The sequence below is a fragment of the Mandrillus leucophaeus genome, unplaced genomic scaffold (genome assembly GCF_000951045.1).
Source record: "Mandrillus leucophaeus isolate KB7577 unplaced genomic scaffold, Mleu.le_1.0 Scaffold85, whole genome shotgun sequence".
Lineage (NCBI taxonomy): Eukaryota > Metazoa > Chordata > Mammalia > Primates > Cercopithecidae > Mandrillus > Mandrillus leucophaeus.
This window is the reverse complement of record NW_012109252.1, coordinates 2,529,831-2,541,128: the sequence shown is the minus strand read 5'-3', so window position 1 is coordinate 2,541,128 and position 11,298 is coordinate 2,529,831. Positions and strand designations below refer to the sequence as shown.

The window sequence follows — 11,298 nt, the reverse complement described above, 5'->3', positions numbered from 1 at the left end:
GGCCGCGTTCTGCAGAGTGCCGTAGGCCACAATCAGGAGTTCAGGCCTTCCCTGCCGGTGTTGAGAAGCCGTTCCATGGCCTTAACCAAGGAATAACACGAAGAACAGGAGCACAGGTTCTCATGACATCCTTGGGGTGTTAACTAGGATCAAACAGCAGAAGTTCAGTGCTGTAACAAAGTGTATCCCAGTGCAACGAGTTAAGTATGTTTCATCCTGCGATGCTTGAATTGTGTGACTGACCGGGGCTGCTGTGAAGGCGGGAGCCTTGCTGGTGGGGTGCACATAGGACGAGCATAGGACCTCGTGTTCCTGCCAGCACTGCTCCAGCCTCCTGTTCGTGGCTGGACCGCTCTAGCTTTAGTTTCATTTTCTTTCCTCCTATACTGTCAGTGGATATTATCTTGGTATGTTTATGTATCCTGGTAAATGCATTAAGAATAAGGTACAGAATTAATTTGTCGTTGAATGTTTGCGTTACTGGGGTAGTGATGTGTCCTTGCTTCTGTTGAGTCAACATAAAATGAATGATCTTTTCTTTCTTTACATTGAAGATGGACACGTGACAGTCCCAGGGACCGCTGCACGGACTTCGTTTCCTTAGACAAGACACAGTGTAGGGCCCGGCCCATGTTGGGCCCAGGACTCCTTTGGAATACAGTGTGGACAATGAATCCCGTGGGCGATGGGGGCACATCAGAGAGCATTTTTGACCTGGACTATGCATCCTGGGGGATCCGCTCCACGCTGATGGTCGCTGGCTTTGTCTTCTACCTGGGCGTCTTCGTGGTCTGCCACCAGCTGTCCTCCTCCATGAATGCCACGTACCGTTCTCTGGTGGCCAGAGAGAAGGTCTTCTGGGACCTGGCGGCCACGCGTGCAGTCTTTGGTGTTCAGAGCACAACCGCGGGCCTGTGGGCTCTGCTGGGGGACCCTGTGCTTCACGCTGACAGGGCACGTGGCCAGCAGAACTGGTGCTGGTTTCACATCACAACAGCAACGGGATTCTTTTTCTTTGAAAATGTCGCCGTCCACCTGTCCAACGTGGCCTTCCGGACATTTGACTTATTTCTGGTTGTCCACCATCTCTTTGCCTTTCTTGGGTTTCTTGGCTGCTTGGTCAATCTCCGAGCTGGCCACTATCTAGCTATGACCACATTGCTCCTGGAGATGAGCACGCCCTTTACCTGCATTTCCTGGATGCTCTTAAAGGTAAGTGCATGTGTCAGCAGAAGATGACACATGCCTCACGCATTTAATCACTGGCTAGAATGTCTTGGATGCTGCCATAAACTCAACAGCAGGTGGGATTGCAGCACACACATTCAGTTACAGACTCATTTTAGTTGAATGCAATTTTCTTAATTTTAAATCTTTTAGGCTCTCTACTCCTTAAGGAAAGAAAGCTCAGCAGATCTTATGGCTCAGTAGTGTCTGGAAGCACTTAATTTTTTTCTTTCTTTTAATACTTTTATATATATCTCTATTTTTTTTTTTTTTTTTGAGACAGTCTCCCTCTGTCGCTCAGGCTGGAGTGCAATGGCATAGTCTCGGCTCACTTAACCTCCATCTCCCGGGTTCAAGCGATTCTCCTGCGTCAGCCTCCCGAGTTAGCTAGGACTACAGGTGCACACCACCACGCCTGGCTAACTTTTTGTGTTTTGAGTAGAGACGGAGTTTCACTATGTTGGCCAGGCTGGTTTTGAACTCCTGACTTCATGATCTGCCCACCTGGGCCTCCCAAAGTGCTGGGATTACAAGTGTGAGCCACCACGCCTGGCCTCTTCTAATACTTTAAAAAAAGTAAAGTAATATATGTGTGTACACACGTGTCTTGCTTGCTTTTTAGTTTTGAATAAGGTTGTTTTAGTAGTGCTCAGAAGTATTGGGACGTTGCAGAGTTATTTGCCTAGCACTTTCTTTGTTTTTGAAGAACATGTTTTAAAAATGTTTGTCACTTGATTGTCATATTGATGTCAAAATGTTCTTCATGTTAAACAATTTAATTTTTTTTTTTTTTTTTGAGACGAAATCTCACTCTGTTGCCCAGGCTGGAGTGCAGTGGCGCGATCTCGGCTCACTGCAACCTCTGCCACCCAGGTTCAAGCAATTCTCTTGCCTCAACCTCCCAAGTAGCTGGGATTACAGTACCCACCACCACGCCTAGCTAATTTTTGTGTGTGTGTGTATTTTTAGTAGAGACGGGGTTTCACCATGTTGGCCAGGCTGGTTTCGAATTCCTGACCTCAAGTGATATGCCCGCCTCGGACTCCCAAAGTGCTGGGATTACAGGCATGAGCCACCGTGTCCAGCCTTAAAATTGTTTTTACATAGATTCTTGCTATCTTTTATGACCCATCACGTTGTTTATGCGATATTTGATATTAAATTTGAGATCCTGCAAATGTTCCACCATTCACACGAATGGGTTGTGTTACTGCACGTTTCTTGTATACAGGAGACTGGTAGCCTTGAGAGGAAACATAAGCATAACAAATCACTCTTGCCTTTGGGGTCTGGGTGGGTAGATGGTATCAGTCCATCAAAAGTGCACTGAAGTGTAAACAGTACCGACTGTTCACGCGTAACCCCCATGGACGCCAGCCGCGTGTCAGGCACTGCTGGCACCTGGGAACTCAAGGAGGAGCTTGTGTTCCTGCTGTCCCCTGAGGTTGGCCCCATCTGGCACCAGATGGGGTGTGTGAGCACAGTGACAGGAAAGTGCAGAGAAGCCATGGCCCCAGATGGGGACCCTGTGCAGGAGGAGAGGGGGGCACGTCGGAGTTAAGGCAAGTGAATGAGGGTGAGTCGGGCACAGTTATCGCCAGTGCAGAGCCTCACAGGGTGGCCATGGAAGTAGATGGAGCCCACAGCAGGTGATACTGGAGACGTCCTTGTGAGTGCGTGGTTTGGGCGGTGGCAGGAGGAGTTTGGGGGCAGTTGTGATTTAGGTAGACCTTACCAGGGAAGAAGGGTTGGAACCATGAATGGTTTGAAAGAGGCCCTCGAGTGACCTGGCTACTGAGTTCCCTTGCTGAGCAAATGACTGAATATGAAGCTGCTGGTCTAAGTGTGGGGTCATTTTAGGAACGATGCTGTGACCTGGGACCTTATCAGCGTCCTGTGCGCGGCATGCAGTTTTCCAGTTTTCTCTTTGTAGGCGTTATTTCCATAAGAGCGCGGGCTTCTGGGGATGTAGGGCAGGGCTGTGACTTCCCCGGGTTTGTCTGGCGTGAGATCAGCGTGGAGTGGAGAGGTGTGTGCTGGAGGAGGAGGCCTTGGCCTGCGCCCCGCGTTGCCTGCTCCTCTCACCTGAAAACAGCAGACTTCGGGAGTCACTTGGCTGTGGCAGAAAATAGAGTTCTTGAAAGGAAAGCAGAGGCGCTGACTCACATTGATTCCCTGAACATCAATACCGCATCAATGTCCCGAGTGGTAAACAGTGACTGAATTATTAATACATCCCACAAGATCGTGTGTTTGGGGTCATTAGCGTGTTTTAAGAAATAGATTAATAATTACTTGTATTTTTTTTTATTACAAGTTCTTTAAAAAAACAACAAGAAATGAATCAGTCTCTCCAGTCCTCGGGGGAAAGCAGTGTTGGATTTCTCCAGGGTTTTATCTGTGCTTCTCCTGGAGCCGGGTGTGGGGACAGCGCCTCCTGCAGGATTTGCCGACACAGGCGTCTCCAGCGGTTCTCCCTCCCCAGGTGTAGTGGTGGAGCCCAGCCTCCAGGAGGACAGGCTCAGAGCGAGACTTCATTTTGGAGTTTGCACATTCTCTAAAGCTTTTAGGGTGCTGTTTGTGTAGAATGGAGAAAGGGTTATTTAAGTATTTACTTCTAACCCTGCTCATGTTAACTGTGTAAAGCCAACAGACCTCAATAACAGAAAATTATAACCTAAATTAATATAGCTCAGGGCCAGTATGTCTACATAGTTCTATTTCGCTCTAGTTGAAATAATAGTAAATGCAGTAAGAAAACACTGTGTCTAAAATTTTGAAATTCTTTTAAAGCTGATAGATTCTCGCATAGCAGTAGGGCATGAGGATTCAACATTTCTCCCCCATCAAGGTCTGATTTGATCAGAACTAAAGGATGTAAAGACAAAATATGACCATCAATTTAGGATGGGTGTCTAAGTCGAGCACAGTGGCTTGTTCTTCGTATTAGATTTCTGTCTTAGATTTGGTTCTGAAATGTTTCGAATTACATAGGACTCAAACATCTAAACATGATTTATCCACAGACTCACTAGTTCAAAATACAAATGAGGTGATATAAAAACACTGTCAGGCCGGGTGCGGTGGCTCACACCTGTAGTCCCAGCACTTTGGGAGGCCAAGGCAGGCAGATCACTTGAGCCCAGGAGCTCAAGACCGGCAACATGGCAAAACCTCGTCTCTACAAAAAATACAAAAATTGACTGGGCATAGTGGCACACGTCTGTAGTACCAGTCACTTGGGAGGCTAAGGTGGGAGGATCACCTGAGCCTGGGAGTTCAGGGTTACAGTGAGCTGCGATTACGCCACTGCACTCCGGCCTGGGCAAGAGTGAGACCGTATATCAACAAAAAACCAAAACCCACTGTCAGTTTTAATATATTTTGTATTTATACGTGTGTGTGTACATATATGTAGGTATATAGTCGACTTTCTGATTCCATGGGTTCTGTGTCTGGATTCAACCAACTGTGGATCAAAAATATTTGGGAAAAATTTAGAATAATACAACAATAAAAAATATAACAAATACCAATACAATGTAACAATTTTATATAGCACTTACATTGTATTAGGCATTATAAGTAATCTACAGATGATTTAAGGAGTAAGGGACAGTGTGCTTAGGTTATATGCACATACAAAGCCATTTTATGTAAGGGACTTGAGCATCCGTGGCTTTGGGTATCTGCAGGGAGCCCAGGAACCAGTCCCCCAAGGATACTGAGGGCAACTGTATATTTAAGTATGGATATAACTGCCGGGCGACAGAGCTTGGCATGTGTTATGTCACAGATTTTGTTCCTGTAGATTTTGCCTCTTTTTTCAGAGCCTTTGGTGACTTTGACTACAACAGTTTTAGTGCCTTAGTAAAACCAAAGAACTCTCAGTTCTCAAGCTTTGAGTTTTCTAAACTTAAGGTAGTGATTATATTCTGATGTGACTATTGATAATTTAAGATGACTACTTTCAGTAAGTGAGGAAAATGGTGGAGGAGAACTTTTTGTGAATTGCGAGGGAATGGCCGAGTGAATGAAGACTGAGCTCGCAAGAGCCTGGGACTGAGTGCACGGTGTACTGTACAGTTCATCACTGTGTGGGGCCTTCCAGCTAACGCAGAGGATTCGGACATTCAAAACGTCGACTCTTCAGTGTTTTGTCTTCACACACTCTTTTGACTCCTGTTGATACCGTACGCTCTCTTGAGGAGTAATGAGCACTCTTGCAGGCCCTGTGCCAGGCGCCGGGTCATAGCAAAGACGATTCTCAGTCTTCCATAGGGAATCTGTGGCAGGCAGGTGTGCGTGTGGCGGTGCTCCAGCACACACATGACAGAAGATTCTGGAAGCTGAATCTGTGAAGGGCACACGTGTGTGGTGGTGCTCCAGCACACACATGACAGAAGATTCTGGAAGCTGAATCTGTGAGGGGCACACATATGGGTGGTGGTGCTCCACACACATGATGACAGAAGATTCTGGAAGCTGGAATCCATGAGGGGCACACATGCATGGCAGTACCCCAGCACACAAATGATGACAGAAGATTTTGGAAGATGGAATCTGTCAGGGGTATACTTGCATGTGACTGTGCTTCTGTTCACACAGAAGGTTCTGGAAACTGGAATCTGTGAGGGGCAGCTGTATGTGTGGTCATGCTCCAGTACACATGTGATGACAGAAGGTTCTGGAAGGTGAACTCTGTGAGGGTTGGATATGAATGTGACCCTGCTCCAGTACACACACATGTGATGACAGAAGGTTCTGGAAGGTGAAATCTGTGAGGGTTGGATATGCATGTGGCCCTGCTCCAGTATACACACGTGATGATAGAAGGTTCTGGAAAGTGAAATCTGTGAGGGGCAGATGTGTGTGTGGCCCTGCTCCAGTACACACACACGTGATGACAGAAGGTTCTGGAATCTGGACTCTGTGAGTGGCACACGTTCGTGTAGCCATGCTGCAGTCCACTGCGTGACAGAAGGAGCATTGTCTTTCCTTTAGTTTGTGTCAGCCGTTTGATAAATGCTTGAGTGTCCAGTTTGATACCTAGCGAGGGAAAACAGTGTGTGAGACTTCCGGTGTCCTTGCGACTCCATGCATAGGTCTGTGCCTGACCCCAGTGCACCCACATGTTCACTCGAACAGGGCCACTGGGATTGTCTTAGCCACGCTGTTCATTTGGCCTCAGACTGCATCCTACTGAAGCCCCATCATCAGTGGAAAGGGCTTGTGAGCTGAGTTTGTCCACGCAGCAGAGGGGTGGGCAGCAATATGGATGGTTTACACAGACACGGTCAGAGACGTTACCCAGACCCAAAAGAGTACACAGTGTGTGATACTGTTCCATGTACAGTCATGTGTTGCTCAACGACGGGTGTGTTCTGAGCAAGGTGTCCTTAGGCTATTTCGTCATCGAGCAGCCGTCGTAGAGTGCCCTTCCACGTGTCTAAGCCAACTCCACCCTCGGCTCTATGCACCAGAGCCCATTGCTCCCAGGCTGCACACCTGGACAGCACGTGGTTGTACTGAATACTGCAGGCGAGTGTAAAACAACTGTAAATATCTGTGTATCTAAACATACCTCAGCATAGAAAGCTATAGTAAAAATACCGTGTTAAAGATGAAAAATGGCACACCCATGCAGGGCGTGAACTGGGAATGGAGCCTGCAGGACTGGAAGCTGCTCTGGGTGAGTCAGAATGAGTGGTGAGTGTGAGGGCCTATCACTGTGCGCTCCTGTAGACTTTATGAACTCTGTGTACTTAAGCAATGCTAAATTTATATTAAAAATTTCTTTAATCATAAATTAGCCTTAACTTACTGTAACCCTTTTACCTTATACATTTTAAATTTTTAAAACTTTTCCACTCTTTTGTAATCACACTTAGCTTAAAACACAAATACATTTTGTGTGTGTGTGTGTGTGTATATATATATTCTTTATACTCTTATTCTGTAAACTTTTCTTAATTAAAAAAAATTTTTTTTAAATTGTTGCAATCTAAGACGCAGATACACATTCACCTAGCTCTGCACAGGGTCAGGATCGTCCATATCACTGTCTTCCACCTCCACAGCTCGTCCCACGGAGAGACTTCAGGGGCAGTAACAGACACGGGGCTGCCACCTCCCGTGATGACAGTGCCTTCTTCTGGACCTTCCTGAAAGACCTGCCTGGGGCTGTTTATAGTTAACTTTATTTTCATCAGAGAAGGAGTACACTCCAAAATAATGATAAGAGTATAGTATAGTAAAATAGTAAATGATAGGAACTGTTGAGCTCCATTATGATCTCGTGTGGGCCACCGTCTGTCTATACGCTGTGCGTTGTGGACTGAACAGGCGCTGAGCCCTGGACACTGCTGTCGGTGCAGTTGTCAGGCCTCACCTGGGTTTGGGCCCACCTGGTCCTGCCACTGTGGGTCTGAGGGAGGTGTGAGATCGAAAACTTGCCTGTGCCAAAGTCCAGCATTGTCCTTCACCACTTTTGGACCTGGTGGTTGTGGCCAGTTGTCAGAGTGACTATATTGTTTACCACCCAGACAAGGATGTCAGGGACTGCCCAGGCAAACCAGGATCTGCAGTCTCCCCAGGGGCTGAGAGCCAGCTACATTTGGGACTTTTGCTTTAGACATATCAAGAACCTCCAAGAACTTGTAGCCTAACTCTCTACTTTCACAAGTAAGAACTAAGTTATAGTGTTAACTCTTCACATTTCGTTTCAATCCCACGTCACTTAACCGTCCAGAACTGACAGCCACGGGTTCTCCTGGTCTGTGTGAGTTTCTCCCCTGTCCCGTTCAGTTTGGAGGCTCCAGGCCTGTTTTGGATCCTGCTTCCTCTGCTCTTCTTCCTGAGTGTTCGTTGTGCCTCAGCAATGCTGAGTGCGTGGGAAGTGTGTGGTCCCGGCCCACCAAGGTGGCCCCAAACACAGGTGGGAGCGTTTCGTTTGCACCCGGGGTTGGGGTGATTGTTTGTGGAAAGCGGCACTGGCGGTCTCTGAAGGCGTGTGTGTGCGTGAGGCTGCCGTGATGCACATGTGGGAGCCCCGATATCCCCTCTGAGACCTGGGAAAGACTCCAGTGACAGCTGTGTGAGGCAGGCTGGGCTACTCCGTTCTGCTGGCCTTTCTCTTCTAATTTCCCTCACATTTATTTTTTCAGTCCAGGCTTAGAATGGATGCTCTTCGACTCAGGATGGGGTTACATCCCATTAAGCTCATCATAAGTTAAAAATATTGTGTCGGAAATGTGTTTAATACAAGCAGCCTACCAAACATCATGGTATACAGCCTGGCCTGCTTTTAACATGCCCAGAAGACTTGGATCTGCCTACGCTTGAGCAAAATCTTATAGCACAAAGCCTGTTTTACAACAGAATGCTGAACAGCTCCCGTAATTCAGTGAATACTATACTGAAAGTTGAAACAATGGTTATGTGGGTACTTGAAGTACAGTTTCTACTGAGTGTGTATCACATTGGCACCAAAAAATCAAACAATTGTAAGTCAAACCATTGTGAGTAGGGGACTGTCGATAACAGCTAATACACTTGGGGCTTTAAATATTCAAAACTACCAGAAGAACATGTTAGAACTTTTTATTTTATTTTTTTGAGACAGAGTCTCACACAGAGTCTCACTGTTTCTCCAGGCTAGAGTACAGTGACACGATCTCAGCTCACTGCAACCTCTGCCTCCCAAGTTCAAATGATTCTCATGACTCAGCCTCCCAGATTAGCTGGCATTACATGGTGCGCCACCATGCCTGGCTAATTTTTTTGTATTTTTATTAGAAGTGGGGCTTTGCCATGTTGGCCAGGCTGGTCTCAAACTTCTGACTTCAAGTGATCTACCCACTTCGGCCTCCTAAAATGCTGCGATTAGAGGCATGAGCCACTATGCCCGGCCCAATTAGAATATTTTGCCGGGGTGGTAAACTGTATTAGTCAGCTTAGGCTGCCACAGCAGACTGCGATAGACTAGGCAGCTTGAACAGCAGAAATTCCTTTCTCACAGTTTTAGAGGCTGCAAGTCTGAGATCAAGGCACCAGCAGATTCGTGTCTGGTGAAGACCCACTTCCTGGTTTACATGGCCACACTTCCTGGTTTACATGGCCACACTTCCTGGTTTACATGGCCACACTTCCTGGTTTACATGGCCACCTTCTGGCTGTGTCCTAGCATGGAGGAGGGGAAGGCTCTGGTCTCTTCCTCTTCTTATGACACTAATCCCATCATGGGGCCCCACCCACATGACCTCATCACTTCCCAGGGTCTAGGTATGGGAGCTTGAGATAACTGTGTCTGGTTTTGCCAAATAAATATTGCTTATTTACCTAATATGTGCAAATTCAAGATAAAACAAAGACTGAAGGGAGACCGAAAGAAAGGTTGAATTTATCATAGCTTTAGGGAACGGAAGTCAAAAGCAAGAGGAGCAGGAGAACAGCATGAGCGGGCAAGGGTCAACCCTGCTGGCCCAGGCGTGCCCACGGAGCCGGCGGCCTCCTTTCAGAATGAAGTCCCAGTGAGAGCAGAGCCCTGGGGAGGAAATTCTGTTGCTTTGAAATGAATTTGTTTTGCTTCGTAAGTAAGATAGCAAATACCTCTTTGTGATGTGAAGAATGAATGTTGGCAGTTTCGTATTAACTTGTGCATTTGTCTTGCCTCCGTGCAGGCGGACTGGGTATTGACTTGTGCGTTTGTCTTGTCTCCGTGCAGGCGGGCTGGTCCGAGTCTCTGTTCTGGAAGCTCAACCAGTGGCTGATGATCCACATGTTTCACTGCCGCATGGTCCTGACCTACCACATGTGGTGGGTGTGTTTCTGGCACTGGGATGGCCTGGTCAGCAGCCTGTATCTGCCTCATTTGGCACTCTTCCTTGTCGGACTGGCGCTGCTCACACTGATCATCAATCCATACTGGACCCACAAGAAGACTCAGCAGCTTCTCAGTCCGGTGGACTGGAACTTCGCACAGCCAGAGGCCAAGAGCAGGCCAGAAGGCAACGGGCAGCTGCTGCAGAAGAAGAGGCCCTAGCTGCTCCGGCCGGGGCTCCTGGGCACCAGCGGATCCGGTACGCCGATCCTGGGAAGCTCCGTGAATAATGGCTTTTGAATTAATGCGGCAGCGAATGTTTTGTGTTTAGTTCTGAGGGCAATACTAACTTTATTTCTCATTAGTATTAATTTTGAAGTAGCTACAAAGTATTTTTAAGAAATTATAATTTTGTGAATGTCCTGGCAGGTTCTGTCAGTGTAGCCGCACCGGACCGTGTCAAGCATCTAGGAGAGGAGTCCATGGCGTCCGGGGGCGTCACACCTGTTGAGGAGTGGGCTGGCTTTGTCTGAATGCTGGAAGGGCTTCATAGTAGAGTGCCTCCCACTGAGCGGGTGGGTCAGCGTCGATTCTTTCCAGCCACACACTCATATGCCGTGTGTCTTATTCAGAAGTCACAGTGTTTTCAGTTGGAGAGAATTGGGCTAAGATAGAACATAATACAATTTATTTCTTGTTAAAGTTTCCCAGCGTATGAAATTCTAAGCTGGGCGGGGTGGCTCACATGCAACGTAATCCCGGCACTTTGGGAGGCTGAGGCAGGCGGATCACTTGAGACCAGGAGTTCGAGACCAGCCTGGCCAAGATGGTGAAACACCATCTCTAGTAAATTACAAAAATTAGCCAGGTGTCGTGGCACACATCTGTAATCCCAGCTACTTGGGGGGCTGAGGCAGGAGACTTGCCTGAACCCAGGAGGTGGAGGTTGCAGTGAGCTGAGATCACACCACTGTATTCCAGCTTGGGTGACAGAGCAAGACTCTGTCTCAAAAAAAAAAAAAAAAAAAAATCTAAACCCAGGTGTACGGCAGTGCCATCTGGTGGCAAAGGGTGCAAAGACAACGCCGAGGGATAGTGACGCTCCGGTAGCAGCAGACTCCTTGGAGTCTAACCCCCACCAACCAGAGCCTGGGGTGGTCGAGTGAAATCTTGCAGGGTTTTTTTTTTTAAATCATGGAACCTGTTTTAAAATGAGAATTTATCATTCATACTGTATTGCTCATTTGACA

General features: G+C 47.4%; 1 protein-coding gene across 1 annotated transcript; it reads left to right on the top strand.

The window, feature by feature from the left end:
• The first annotated feature begins 550 nt into the window (after positions 1 to 550).
• CLN8 (ceroid-lipofuscinosis, neuronal 8 (epilepsy, progressive with mental retardation)) lies at positions 551 to 10,471 on the top strand. The gene is made up of 2 exons (XM_011968598.1): positions 551 to 1,212; positions 9,953 to 10,471. Exons 1-2 carry the CDS (start codon positions 631 to 633, stop codon positions 10,268 to 10,270), a joined length of 900 nt encoding a protein of 299 aa, XP_011823988.1. The 5' UTR covers positions 551 to 630; the 3' UTR covers positions 10,271 to 10,471.
• The last annotated feature ends 827 nt before the right edge of the window (positions 10,472 to 11,298 follow it).

What these genes read in the sequence shown, in the direction of transcription:
- CLN8 (XM_011968598.1), top strand. Translation starts at nt 631, where the DNA reads ATGTTGGGCCCAGGACTCCTTTGGAATACAGTGTGGACAATGAATCCC. An exon ending in TTTCCTGGATGCTCTTAAAG is followed by an intron (nt 1,213 to 9,952) that starts GTAAGTGCATGT and finishes GTCTCCGTGCAG; the next exon opens with GCGGGCTGGTCCGAGTCTCT.